Consider the following 14,408-nt stretch of genomic DNA (forward strand, 5'->3'; position numbering starts at 1 on the left):
ACCGATTTCGTCCTAACATGAACGAGTTCATTTAAATCTGGAAATCATGCGTATTTGGCTGGTAAATTGTTTTTCATCTGAGATCACAAAACGCTGAGCACAAAAGCAGTGCTTTCTGCATCCTGAAGCTACGTCTTTCTCAGGCTCTGTAGCCCACCCCGGTGCCAGCAAGGCGCCACGCATGCGTGTGTGTGGTCAGTGCAAAACACACGCCTGCCTAGACGTGAAATAAAGATGTCAGAAGGAAAAAGGCAAATCTGAACACCTTTGCTCTTCTCCAGCATATTTTTGCTAGCTCGGTTTTCTTGTCAGGGTTTAACAAAGTCGCTGGCTGCTTGTGGATGTTGTTTCAGTGTATGGAGCATGCTGCTCTCCACCCTCCTGCCTCTGCTGCACCTCGGCACCTGCAGGGGAAGCAGGGCAGCATGTGTAGGGGGTGACAGCACCTCGCGCCGGGCGCCAGACACACCTGGGGGAGGAAGTCCAGGTGACCCAGGGGGCACCCGGCCCCTGCCACCTTCTTGCTTGCCGTGGGGCGAGAGGGTTCGCCCGGCTCAGGTCCCCAAAGAGGACGCAGGGACACCCCATTCACTGCATCGCGCCCCGGCCCAGGGTTGGCCAAAACCCCCGCGCCCCGACCGAGCGGTCCCGGGGCTCTGCTCACACCGGCCTGCTTCCTCCGGGCTTAGCTCCCCTGCAAAGGCAGCGAGAGCAGCGCCGGGCGGGCTGGCAGCTCTCCCGGCACCTGGCTCCCCGCCGCCGCCGCGCTGCTCCCGCCTGGGCTCGGCGCGTCGGGTTACCGCCGGCTCCTTGGCTCTGCAGCCGGAGAGCGACACCCCGCAGAGGTTGCAAAGCTCCCCTGCAAACCCACCAGTGCAGCCCCCTCTTCCTCATGCTGCGGGGGTTTACGAGCTGCCAGTCAGCTCTATGCTATTAGTTTTATTTGCTTCTTTCAAATTGATTTTCTTTTTAACGGGAAGAAGGCATTTATATTAGTGGAATCTCCGAGCGCGGGCTCTGGAGGGACGGGCTGAAAGGCGATCCCCCCCCGGGTCGCGCGTCAGGGCGCCGGGGGAGCTCTCCGAACCGAACCGCACCGAACCCTCGCCCAGCCGCCAGCTCTCAGCCTCGCCTGCCTTTCAGAGCGAAGCACAAAGGCGAAGGAGGACAGTTGCATTTCTTGCTTTCTTAAATTCAGTATCCCACCGGGAATTCCCAGAGTAAGTGGAACAAAACCGACAGTTATTTTCTGTGAGGGAACTTAGGCAGGAAAAAAAAATCTGTGAAATACTTATTCAATAACTACAGTTTCTAGACAGTGATTTTATAAAAACAGCATTATCCTAAAATAAGCTGCCTTTCTTTATTTCTGTTTTTATTTCCTTCTTTTTCAATCAGTCTCTTCCAAGAAAACACTGTGTATGCCTGAGCTGCCAAAACATTTTGATGCAAAACAATTAGCTGGATGTGGTGTAAGTGTTTCTAGACCACAGAGCAGGAGAACAGAAAATAAAGAATTCCTCTCTTTTTCTGTGTGGGTGAGGTCTTGTGATCGCCTTTTTAAAATACCATAATTCCCAAATTACTGCGAAAGTTTCAATAAGAAATGGCCTTGTGATGTGCCAAAGGGCTGGCAGCAACAGTTTTCTCCTTATTACTCAGCTCTGGAGTAACTGTAGGAGGAAGAAACCGCAGCTCGTCCAGAGCTGAACTAGGCAAATCCCAGCCGTGGCTGCAGGGGACAGAATTTCTCCGGCTGAAAAACCACCCCGGAGCAGAGGCACAGGAGGGTCCGCGCGGGTCGCCCCCGGGCCCAAGCTGGCACCGCATTTCTACACCAAAAGCCCCTTGATTTCATGCAGGAGGGTTTCTCTCTGCCCTGCTATAGCTGCTTGCCTGGGTGTCCTGAGACGAGAACGAGTTTCTCCAGTTAGTGAATATTGCTGCACGGAGGCAGCACGCATGCACCCGCTTCGCTTCGGGTGCTTTAACCCTCCATCCCAGTATCAGCCACAGGCACAGGGAGCTACGTAGGCTGGCAGCAGTTTTCTGAGGCCCGCAGCAGCGAGGGGCATCTCGTGGGTGCCGCTGCGCCGGTCACGGCTCAGCCTGGGCACTGCGGGCAGCTGGCTGTGAGCAGCAGCTCGGCATGTATTTTCTTTGCCAACGAAATGCAACGGGGCCGGGGGAAGCTGTGAAGATGCTTATGCAGCACTGGTGGTTATGAGGTCATTTGAACACTGAAATCTTTCTGCAAATATTACCAGTATGGGTGAACTTCTGGCAATGCCGCTGTCCCACCCTCGCCGAGCAGAGGCCCGGATGGGCGAGGGTGCAGGGAGCGATGAACGGGCGCGTAGCAGCAGTCACACGTCGCCCCGCAGCTGTAGCACAGCAACGGGCGTTACACCAGAGACAAACTGTTCCAGCAGCGGCAACGCGCTGTTTGGAAAAGGTAAGAAAGAAAAGCCTGGATTTTCCAGGCGTCACCACCTGACATCTGGTGCCTCCCTCCCCCGGGGCAGCAGGCGTCCCGCCGGGGCGCTGGAAGCCTCCTGGGGAAAGCACCACGTTTCCCGCGGGGTCCCCTGCCAAGGGGCCGGCATCGCCCGGGAGGCCCCGGGCTCGTCGCAGCTGCATCCCTGTCCGAGGCTGCTGGATGCTGAAATTCAAACACTTCAGAGATGTTCAGCACACTGAAGCACCTGGCGCAAATCTTCCCCAGCTTCCCAGGGGAGTTGAAGGCTCGAAACCCGCATGCTTAAAAAAAAAGAAAAAAGAAAAAGAAAAAAAAAGAAATCTCCCATCTGATTCTTCAGCTGGAGACTTTGATAAACAGCGTTTGATTCTGCTTGGAGGAGCGTGACCACAGCTATTTGTATATGAAAATTATGTGTAGGAGTGCGCGCACCTCTCGCCTGTGCGTGTGTACACATGTTAATGGGCTGCGCAAGTCGGGTCAAGCTTAATTCCCTGATGTTTTTTTCTGATTTCTCTTTGAAATATTCCAGTATAAGACTTTTACTATTTCACGTGCACACCTTTCTGTACAGAAACATACAGTATCAGAATATACTGTTTGCTATTGCTTTGTCACCAAAAATTTCTCCCTTATCTATTTCTACCTGTGCAATAAATGCTGAAAAAAAATGATTACCCACCAAAACCAGCTTGTCTGTGATCAAAGGCTGGGCACACACGGAGCAATGCTGGCTGGATCTCCCAAGAGTGCCAGCCTCCCAAACTGTCATTTTTTGCTTCTACTTATCAAAGCATTTTTTATACCGGTGGGACTGCTCCTGTATTTAAAGGGCAGAGAGCACTCGACACTTTGTTGAATCATGGCCTCAGGTTTTTGAGGGCATCTACTTTTAGTTTCAGGTATTTTATTTACCTGTACCGATGCTTTTGGTGTGAATTTAGCAAAAGACTATTTAAAGTTTAGCTGACAAATTTATTTGTAGTCATGAAGTATTTGATCATCAGAGAGAAAGCGAGAATATAAATAAAAGACACCGGACATTCACATAATCTACAGTTAATTCAATAATTTTTACAGGTAACACTATACATATTGTCTTGCCTTTCCTCACAATCAGCTCGCGCTACATCTGCAGAAATACACAAATGCCTCCAAGAGAGAAGTGGCGTCAGGAAAGCGTGTGTTCGTGAGGACACGCTCCCGACGGTGCGTGAAGAGCAGCGTGAAACCAGCCACAATCACCTGCTGAGAGACCTTCTGAGAAGGTATTTGGCAACGAGACATCAGGGCGGTTTTGAGATGCTTTGCAGTAAAACTGCTGTGAAGGAATCCATTAAAAAAAAAAGCAGAAGTTTCACAACCCAGAGCCACTAGTGTTCCTGGGTCAAGAAAAAGCACCTCTTGACCCTGTGAGAAAAGTGTAGTTATTTGGTAATAAATACATCTATTCACGGCTTAATGCTTATATGGAAGAGTAAAACTAGCAATCTACAAATTAAAAGATGAGAAGCAGAATTAATATGTCATCATCTTACAAAGGAAAAGGGTTGTTGATAAATGATTGGCATATTAAAGAGATTTAATTTTAAAAAGTTAATGTAAATTCAAAGTAAAACAGAACATACCGCATCGGTGCACTTTTTAAAAAATCTGCTGGAAGAACAGAGAAGTTTTCTACCATGGATTTCTGAAGTGATTCACAATTAACATTTCTCCTATAGAAATATAGACATTGTCACACCTTTACCGTGGATGAGGACTTTATTTTCTCTTAAAAAGGTTTCGGTGTGGATAAGTGATGAAGCAAGTCCTTGCTTTGAAGAACGCACTGACAACAGAAAGCAAAATACCTTATATCAAATCTGTAAAGCACAAGTGTCGGTGTTTAGTAAAGACACAGTACTCAGTTTCGCTTGGACGCTCCTTCAGCTAAGCGCTGCGACGCAGCTCCCTTTGCGCGCCGTCCCTTGCCAGCCCGCCGCACGGTCACCCTCCGAAAGCGCACCCGCTCTCGCCGTGTCGTTGCGCTTTCCTTCCCCGCTCAGCAGTCACAGTCTGTCCGTCCTTGACTTCCAAAGCAGATGACGCTTAACAGCACCGAGTCCGTTCCCTTCGCATTGCACCGTGCCGGATCCTGTATCAAAACTGAGCGTGGTCGACTTCGTCTAGCCAAGAGGCTGGGCTGGCAGGGAAATCCGGGTATCCCCCACTGCTGCCGGTGGAGAGGTCGGAGCTGGGTCCGTTCCCAGCCAGCACTCTCATGGACTGGGGCACCCCTTGTCCGCCTTGTCCCATGATGCCCAAGCCGTTGTCTGGGTAAACCAAGCTGGAGATTAAAGGCTGGTGGCCTGGCAGTGCCTGCAAGGAAGCTGGTGACTGGGGTATCCCGTAGGGGCTGTTGGAGCGCAGGTCGTGGTACTGGTCCTGAGCCGGGAGGCCGCTGTGATCCAGAGCGAAGTTCCCGTTGCTCCCAGCCTGTCTCCCCAGAGCCGGGGAGGCTTCGTTGAGGTTGCTGTAAATCCCATTGGAATGGCTCATTTCTGACATAGACGGCTCATCTGGAAGGCAAAGTGACTGGTTTTACTGGGACAGCAAAGTGCCACGGCTGGCAGCGGTCGGAGGGGAGCTCCTGCGAGCTCTCAGCCTAAATAGGTTAGATGGATAGGAGCCGAACGCCACACGCTTGCCACTTGTAATTCCTTACTATTCATGGTCTTGTTGATGGGTCTTCATAGAAAGCCATGGGATTATTATTTTCTTCTGAGTAGGAATGTCTAATTCATTTTAAATTTTAAAAATGTGCATGAAAAGTAGATATTAAAATATAAGACAGTGACTTAAAAAGAATCCTTTAAAGGGGAATGGGGAATTCCACTTTTTCTCTGTATTTCTGTTTGGCTTTGAGGCTTATCTTCATTTTTGCCATCATTTTTAGGAGCTACCCGTGTGCTCACTGATGCAAGAAAAACTCTCCCATTGCTCAGAAAAACCTATTAAATCTCAGCAAATTTCACTGCTCAGGAACAGGCTAATGAAATGTATTCATACAACTTAAACAACTTTTTTTGAAAAAATGAAAAATATTTTTTAGTTACCAGCGAAAATTGTTTGCATTCATTACGGGCTTTACAGACACTGAGAGCTGTTCTGTTGCCTAGGATACAAACCTGTTTGTGGGATCAAGCTATCAATAATTGTTTAACGTTTTTAGTTATTATTTATGGTATATTCATATTTAATGATGCTGATGCACAGTGTGTATAAACAGACTTGGAAATCAAATAGTTTTTAAGAATACAGGAGAGAAGCTGAAATGCAAAACTGTGTATATATACGTATATGCACTATATACATATATCTGTGTAAATATGTACACACAGTTTTGCATTTCAGTTTCTCTCCTGTATCCCTAAAAATGATACAAACACTCTGACACGCACACACAGAGCTGGACATTGCAGTAACACAGGCAGAAGCCGTCTGGCTCCGGGAAGCAGCTCTGAGCTGCCGTTGGGGCAGTGCGAGATGTGGCCCGGATGCTCCCGGGGCCCCAGGCCATGCTGCAGGCACCAATCTCCCCGCGCAGAGCCGCATCCTGCACCCGCAGCAAGCTGGCCCCGGGTCTAGAGAGGGCGGGCTGAGGCTGCACGGGCTGAGAGCTAGCACAGGGACATCCCTGGGCTGATCAGCAGACATCTCTGCTCCAAAAAACAGGAGACCCCATCACAGAAACCTCCTAACACAATCCAGTCTCTCTTTCACAGAGAGAGAAAGCCTTCCCACAAAACTGGGAAGAGTGTCGTAACTAACAACTGTGCGAATAAAACCATCCCTGAATAGGACGAAAAAAATCTCTACATACTTTTTGGCATGGAAACATTCAGTTCAGTGATTCTGGACTCTCTGGGTTTTGTATTTCTACAAGTCCCTTTGAAAGACTGTATATGAGGTATTCCTTTAAGACCTGCAGCGCGTGCCCAGCTAATTCCTAAGGGACCTCGTCCCTGCTTTCCCTTGGCCATTTTGGACCTGACGCAGTCCTCATCGAGGAAGACAGAAGCTTTCCCCTCCTATTTCTCAGCCCCAGCTGTCCCTAGCAGCCGTGGCTCAGCATCTCCCCTGCCAGCCCCATGGGGACCAGGCAGCCAAGCGCAGCTCAGAGCCATGAAATCCTGCAGCTCTGCACATCTCCTTCCACCTCATTCCTCCCGGGTTGGGCTCTTGTTTTCACTCCTTATGTTATGACTGGAAGTTGTTAAAGTAGCACTAAGGGGGTGAAATGAGCCTAGACAGAGACCAGTGTGTTTGCATGGGAGGCGAGCGCGCAGACCGCATGCGGCAATGCCCCACCTCGGAACAGGGCTCTGGGGACTGACCTGTGAATGAGACCTCAGCGTCGCTGTCAGGCCCTTCCTCCTGGATGCTGTCCTTGTCGGACTTGGAGGTCCCCCGGGATCGCTTCATGTTCCTGAAGTACTGGCCCCACCGTTGCCGCCCAGCATCTTTCTTCAATCTCTTCTCCTTGGCCCTTCGGTTCTGGAACCAGACCTGCAAGCAGGGCACATTGGGACGCTCCCTCTGCGGGGCTGGCTTCTTCCCTCAGGGCTAACACTTGCTGCGCTACCCCTACCAGCCCTCCACCTCCTGCCCCTGGGCTCCCCCCCGGGACTGACCCCTGAGGGGACCGAGGGGCTGGAACCGGCCCGTCTCACCTGCACCACCCGCATATCCAGCCCGGTCTCTGAGGAGAGCTGCTCCCGGACGTGCCGTGCTGGCTTGGGCGAGTTGTTGTAGGCATTTTTGAGGGTCTCCAGCTGCTTGGCGGTGATGGTAGTGCGGGGTCTCTTTGCTGTGGACTCCGCCTCTGCCAACAAGGGTGTGAGTTACCGGGGTAGGAGCTGCCTGCGAGCTGCTGTCCCCAGGGACAAGGGGGGCTCCCTCTTCCCTCCAGCCACCCCCAAAGGCAGATGCTCCCTGCATCCCTCCCACCCTGCTGGATGAGAAGGTCCTGGAGGGCAGGGGGATCTCGCCTCTCCCCTAGGTGCTCCTCAGTGGGGCACAGGGCGGGGGTACCTCTCTGCTTGGCCGTCTCGTAGTCTGCCTTGCAGACTAGCCTGCTGTCCTCCATGAGGTAGAACTCGTCGCCGGTGGCCAGCTGCCGCTTGCAGACGATGCAGGCGAAGCAGTGCAGGTGGTACACGAAGTCCTGGGCCCGGCGCACCACCTGGGTCGGGGGGATGCCCTGCTGGCAGGCGGCACACTTCGTCCCGAAGCGCCTGGGCGAGGACAAGCGGCGGCGGCTGAGCGGACTGCGGCGGCCTCCCCGCCCGGGCGCGCACCTTGCGCGGGGCCTCGGCGCAGCCGCTGGAGCTGTCCGTGGTGCTGACGGCCCGGGCGCTGTCCGCGGTGCTGAGACCCCGCGGCGCCGGCACCGGCACCGCACCGGCGGCCCGGCCGCCCCCGGCCCCGCTCCCGGCCCCGCTCCCGGCCCCGCTCCCCCTGCCCCCGGCTCCGACCCCACGCACTTGAAGAAGTCCTCCTTGCAGTACACGCCGTCCCCGCGGCTGAAGCACTTCTCGGCCAGCTGAGTCTGGCAGTCGGAGCATTTCAGGCACTTGCTGTGCCAGTGCCGGTCCAGGACTTTGAGGATGAACCTGTCCACGATGTGCTGGTTGCAGCCGGCGCACAGCGGGATCTCTGCGGGGAGGCAGCCCCAAGTCAGCCCGCCGCCCCGACGGCACCGCTCTGGTCCCGCTGCCTCCTCCCCGCTGCCCGGCCCTGACCCGGCCTCCCACGGTTGCAGCCGCCCAACGGTGGGCCGGAGAGAGAGCGGAGAAATGGCTCGGAAAAAAAACGAATTCGTTCAAATTCGTTGTCGCTGCTCCCTGCGAGCCGCCCGGCAGTGCTGCTCGATCCTCCCGGCCGCACAGCCCGGGGAGAGACGCCCAGGGACGCCAGAGAGAACGGGAAGGGACACGATGGCAAGGAAAATAACCTCCGGGTTGAGTCGTCTGCAAAGTCGCATCACAATTATTTTGGGCCCTTTTTGTTTTTCCTACACTTCCAAAATCCACCCGCAAATAACGGCGGGGAAGCCGTGGCGGGGTGGCAAAAAAAATTATCAAAAATAATGAGAATTGTACAGAAAATAAAAACCCTGTAGGCTTGCCTCGTCGCCCTGCAGATACCGGTAGCGATGATATAGATATAGATACAGATATAAATAGATATAGATAAAGATACAAAAATAGACAGATGCATAAATATAAAAATATATGAATACGTATAACTATTCATAGATAAAAATATACAGCTATATAGATATAGCTATAGAGATATCGATATATAGGTATAGCTATAGATAGGAAAAGAGGCAGACAGATATACAGAAATATACCAGTATAGCTATATCGGTATAGATAGATGCAGCTATATGGATATCCATATATATAGATATCTATATAAAGACATACATAGAGATGCATAGTGGTAGATAGGTGTAGAGGTAAAGAAAATATCGTTGTAGGTATAATAATCTCCTCAGCAATCAACCACATTCAAACAGATAGCAACAGCAACAGCAGCGGCAGCCGCGGGAGCAGCGGTGACCCTCAGCCCCCGGGGGCGCTGGCCCCGGCTCGGCCCGGCTGCCCCGGGGAGAGCCAGGCTGCCACGGGGCTCCTCACTGCCGCCCCGGCCCCCGGCCCAAGACGGCACGGCCGCGGCACGGTAACACGGCACAGCCCCGGGACACGGTGACACGGCAAAGCCCCGGGACACGGTACCGCGGCCCAACCTCGGGCACGGTAACATGGCAAAGCACCGGGCACGGTAACAGGGCAAAACCCTGGCACACGGTACCACGGCGCGGCCCCGGGACACGGTTACACGGCAAAGCACCGGGCACGGTTCCGCGGCACGACCCCGCGCTCCGCGGCTCTTACGCTGCATGGCGCCTCGCCGGGCCGCGGCTGCGGCTCTCTCTCAGGCGGGGCCCTGGGGCTGGGGCATCTTCCGCGGGGCGCGGGCACAGCCCCCGCGCTGCCGCCCCCAGCCCGGCGACGGCGCCCGGGCAGGCGCCGCCCGCCCGCCCCGTCGCTCCCGGGGCCGCGACTGGGGTGCGGAGCCGAGGCGCCCCCGCCCCGCCAGGCCTTCCGGGCGCCGAGCTCCCCCCCCCCCCCCCCAGATCACGGCGGCAATAACCCCCCGCCGCTGCCCCCCCAGCAGCGCCAGGGATTTAATTCGCTCAAGCAGGTTATTTTTAGCCCCCAGCCCTTGCCCGGTGCCGGCTGGAAGCGCCGGGCAGAGCATCCCAGGGCGCTATATTTAATCCCCCCCCCCCCGCCCGGGGCCGGCAGCCGGGGGGCACATCCCCTCCCGCCGCCCCTTGGCGACCGGGAACGGTGGGAGGACGGCGGCTCCGGGGCGCCCGGGAAACGAAAGCCGGGCGGAGCCGCCCCCCGACGGGGCCGGCGGCGGGCAGGGGGCCGGGCCGGCCCCGGGGGCCGCACCGGGGGAGCGCCTGGGGGGGCAGCACCCACCGCTCCCGGGAACTCGTTGTGCGCTGCCCGCCTCCTCGGGCCGCGGAGAAACAGGGATTTACCCTCCCCGGGGTAAAGCGCCCGAGCGGCTCGTACCCACCGCGGCCGGCACGAACGAACGGCCCCCGCCGGGCCCCGGTGCTGCCGCCGCCGTGCCCTGGGGCGCTCTGCTCCGCTCAGCCCCGCGGCGCCGTTTGCCGCAGCCTCCGCGGCGCCCGGTGCCTCGCCCGGCCCCGGCCCCGACGGAAGCGGCGGCCCCGCGGGCGCTGGCGAGCCCGGGAGCCGCGGAGCTATTCATAGGCGCCGGGTGCTGCGGTCAAATGGCTTTTCCGCGTACTTCCTTGTACCGTGAATCCACTTGCGGCTGTTTCGCTTCTTCCCGCTCCAGCAAAACTTATCTCCCGATTTGCGGCGTCAAACGCGCCGTCGCCCGCGGCTGCAACAACCGCAGCGCGCAGAGCCGCCGGGCAACGCACCGGAAAGACAGACCGGGCGCCAAGACCGGGGAGGAGCTGGGACACCGGCCCGACGGCGGGGGCTGCCGGCTGCCCGGCCCGGCCGGCTCAAGCCCGGCTCCGTCCCGTCGGCTCCCGCCGCAAACGGGGCAGCGCGGGGCCGGGGCGGGGGCTGCGGAGCAGCGCGGAGCAGCGTGGCTGGGACCGGGACCTCTCCGGCCTCGGCTCCTCTTTATTTTGTTTTTAAGACACCTCTCAGCCGCGGGCGAGCGCGGGGCCCGACGGGGCGGCGGCAGGCGCCTGCGGAAAGCCGGGCGATGCCCCGGGACGGCTCTGCCCCCGCTCCGCCGGTCCCGGCACCCAGCGGCCCGGCCCGCGACGGCTCCGCACAAATGCAGGGAACGGGCGGTCCCGGGGCGCGCAAAAGCCCGCGCAGTTCTCCCCCACCCCGACAGCGCCGGCGCTTTCTCCGTTTATTAAATGGGGGAGAAAAACCCGTTTATCAAAGGAATTAACGGGAGCGTTTCCTTGCGGGGGAAACACGACCGGAGCCGGAGAGGGTGGCGCAGGGGGTGCCCGCCGTCGGGGAGGAACCGGCGGCTGGAAACGCCGCGTTTCGTTCTCGCCCTCGTTGCGCGGGGAACGGGGAGCCCGAGCTCAAACCCGACGGGACGAAAGGGACGGAAACGGGCGCGGGCGCCTGGAGCGGGCGCGGGGCCGGAGGCGCCGGGGGGTGCGAGCAGCCGTGCCCAGCCCCAGCCCGGCACCGGCGGCTGCGGGGTTTGTCTCTTATTTCGGGGAAGAGGCAGGATGAAGAGCGAGGGAGCGTGGGGCGGGCGGGCGGGGAGCCATCGGGCGGGAGCCTCACACCGCGGCCTCAGGCCGCCCGCCTTCTCCTGCAGCCAGCGCCAGCCGCGGCCCGACGGTGCCCCGGGGAGCACGGCACGGCTCCCTCGGGCCGCCCCGCTCCCGTCGGGGCTCGCAGAGCCGCCGCCGCTGCCTCCGCGGGGGGGACGCGGCGGTTTACGCGCGCCCCCCGCCCCTCACCTGGGCTCCGCGGGAAGGGGCAGAGCTCCGCTGCCTTCTCCGAGCCGGCGCGGACCCGCTCCAGCAGCATCGCGGCCCCGCGGGCGCGCCGGGCGCCGTCCGAGGTGCGCGGCGGGCTGCGGAGGAGTGGCGGAGCGGCGCGCAGGGGAGCGCAGGGCAGCGCGGCGGGGGCTGGCCGCCGCCCGGGGCGGAGCGGAGCGGGGCCGGCGCGGAGCGGGGGGGGGCGGGCCGGGGGCGGCACCGCGCCGTCGGGCCGGGCCGCAGCTGGGCGAGTTACACCGAGGGGGTCTTTAGCATCACAAAGGCGGCAGCGGCGGGGGGGGGGGTTGTCCCCACACGTCCCGCGGGGGCGCATCGGCCCCGGGCCCGGCCCCCCCGAAGCCGCCCGTGGGCGTGGGGAACCGTCCCCCACCCCGCATCGGTAGCGAGCAGCCCTCAGGCCGGGGGGTGACGGGCTCCAAGTGGCGATGGGGGGACATGGTGACGGGTGTGTGTGTGCACGCATGTGCAGGGTGCGTGTGTGTACACGCATGTGTGGGCCAGGCGGCACACGTGTGCACGCTCACAGGGCTATGGGGAGTTTTGTGTGCGTGCGGGCGTGTGTGCGCGTTGGCCTGCACGTGCAGCTGCGTGCAGCTGTGTTGGTGTGTGCAGGGGTGCACGTGTGCTGGTGGGGGGGGTGTGCACAAGGCTGTGTCTGTGCGTGGGTGTGCATGCAGGGGTGTGCCGGGCTCCGCGTCGGCAGGTGCGTGTGTGCAGGTGTGCCTGCTGCTGTGAGGACGTGTCTGTATTTGTGTGCGTGTGCATCTGTGCGTGCAGAAGAGTGTGCACACACAGGTGGGTGGGTGTATGCGTGTGTGGCAGGACGTACATCTCTGTGCATGCGTACGCACTGCTTGCCCCAGGCAGCCGGAGCTGATAATTGTGGTTGTTACTGTGAGCCCGTTAATCCCCCGAATCCCTTTACCTCCTGCTCGCAGGGGATTACAAATTAATAAAAGCAGCTTAGGGGCGGGAGCCTCCAAACACACATATGTTCCTGCCCGGCGGCAGCACAGGGACTTTCGCCTGCCGGCGGGGGTGGCCCCGCTGTGATGGTTGGGGGCAGCGGGCCCAGTCCCAAGCCCCCCAAGCCCGACAGCACCCGTCCCGGCCCTGGACCCAGCACTGAGCACCACCGGAGCTGGGCCCCATCCAGCTGTGCTCCCCTTTGGCCTCGTTGCTGCACGCAGGGCTGTGGCGGCCCGACGGCTCCATCTAGGCCCATCTCCCCACGGGGTGCAACCGGCTGGGGAACATGTCCCAGGCTGGGTGACAGCTTGGATCTGCAGGACTGGAAAATAATGCAGGGGAGGGGGGCGTTTTGGAGTAGGAGAAGGATCTAGAGTCCCTCAAAAAAGTACCAAAATATCAGGCTGGAGCAAAGCTGGAATACCGGTGGAGTACCACTGGTGCCGGGCTGGGTACCGCTGGGTACTGCGGCCACCTTGCTGCAGTGGCAGCCAGGTGTCCTGGTGAGTCCTGCTGGGTACCGCTAGCACCCGGCTGCACGGGGGCCTCAGGACCCTCCCTGGGGACACAGTCCCTAGTGGGGCAGCTGATGGCTCACAGGGTCTCTTTTAAGCTCAGTTTTATAAGTGGATTTTTTTGTCTGATCCTCTAAGGAAGCAGTTTAGGACCGTTGGGGGTGGGGGGGGGGAGAGCATTTCCTCTGGAAGAAGCCCTGGGGGGTTTACTGGCACGTGCGGGGGGGCAGGGGTCGGGGCAGCGGCACAGGCTTCGCAGCACTGGGCAGGCGGCTGATGCCTGCTCAGGACCGGCGCTAGCAGGCGCCAGCTCCCCGCAGCCACCTGCCCCCCTCCAGGCCTGGGGCCTCGGACAGCTCCACGTTAGCTCTCAGTCCCCGCTGGCTCCCTGGTACCCACCTGGTGCCTCTCCGATGTGGCCCGCAGCCCCTTGCAGACCCAGCTCCAAGCCCCAGCCCACCCACTCTGGCTGCCACCAGGGTCCTGGGCACCCCCATCCCCAAGTGATCCATCCCTGCAGCTCAGCAGTTCCCTTCCTGTAGCATCAGTCCTGGCCCATGAGCTGCCTCGCTGTGATTCTGCCACCATAAAAAAAAAAAAAAAAAAAACTTAAAAACATTTCCTGAGGTCAATAACAGAAGCCTAAAATGTATTTGCACCCAGTTCCCTTCTGTCAGCTTTTTTTGCAGACAGACCCAAAGGTCTGTACTGTGAGGGACAAATTCTTCCTTTAGAGGAGCTTGTGCTTATTTCCCTCCTCCAGGAAGACGGTGTAGTACAACCATCTTCCCAACCACTTTGTGAACTGGTTCATCAGATAATGCAGTGAGTTCTCTTAGCGCCTGGTTAAAATGAGGCCGCATATCTGTTAACCTGTGGGTGGTAAGGACAGGGTACCTTTACCCCATGAACTAGCAGGGCAGATACCTGCATTTGCCCTTAAGACATGTAGGCAATGAAGGTTAGACCAGGTTTCCCAGGGGAACATGCTGGACAACTGCAGAGAGCAGGCACTGCTCTCCTGTCCGGGTCACAAGACAGCAAGGAAATGCACATTTCTCTAAAGTGGGTGGCAGTATCAAACTTCAGAGTACCTTGCGTACAGTTTATTGATTTCTGAAAACATCCTGAGGTGAGTACTTCTGCAGGTAGATAATCAATATTTTCAGCAAGTCACCTAGCCCACCATATCAGCAGCAGGCACTGCTGATGCCAGTAGAAGCCGGAAAAAAAAAATCTGCAAGTGTCTAGAGGCAGTTAGCATCACCATTGCCAAAGAAGAGATGTTCAGACTTAAGGAAAAGGAAAAAGATTTTTACAGATATGTATAAATACATAGATATAAAATACTGACAAA

General features: G+C 57.8%; 1 protein-coding gene across 1 annotated transcript; it reads right to left on the bottom strand.

The window, feature by feature from the left end:
- Nucleotides 1-4,621: 4,621 nt before the first annotated feature.
- On the bottom strand, nucleotides 4,622-11,595 carry LHX3 (LIM homeobox 3). The gene is made up of 6 exons (XM_068914930.1): nucleotides 11,526-11,595; nucleotides 8,008-8,179; nucleotides 7,556-7,758; nucleotides 7,195-7,346; nucleotides 6,859-7,030; nucleotides 4,622-5,040 (listed from the first exon to the last, which is right to left on the bottom strand). The coding sequence occupies exons 1-6, from the start codon at nucleotides 11,593-11,595 to the stop codon at nucleotides 4,622-4,624; spliced, it is 1,188 nt and encodes a 395-aa protein (XP_068771031.1).
- Nucleotides 11,596-14,408: the final 2,813 nt, after the last annotated feature.

The sequence above is a fragment of the Struthio camelus genome, chromosome 20 (assembly GCF_040807025.1).
Source record: "Struthio camelus isolate bStrCam1 chromosome 20, bStrCam1.hap1, whole genome shotgun sequence".
Taxonomy (NCBI): domain Eukaryota; kingdom Metazoa; phylum Chordata; class Aves; order Struthioniformes; family Struthionidae; genus Struthio; species Struthio camelus.

Bases quoted from the DNA above. Each gene is read 5' to 3' on its own strand.
- LHX3 (XM_068914930.1), bottom strand. From the start codon at position 11,595: ATGCTGCTGGAGCGGGTCCGCGCCGGCTCGGAGAAGGCAGCGGAGCTC. The intron at 7,347-7,555 runs GTACCCCCGCCC...CCTTGTTGGCAG, and splicing joins CGAGACGGCCAAGCAGAGAG to AGGCGGAGTCCACAGCAAAG. The intron at 5,041-6,858 runs GTCAGTCCCCAG...TTTGCCTTCCAG, and splicing joins CGCTGAGGTCTCATTCACAG to ATGAGCCGTCTATGTCAGAA.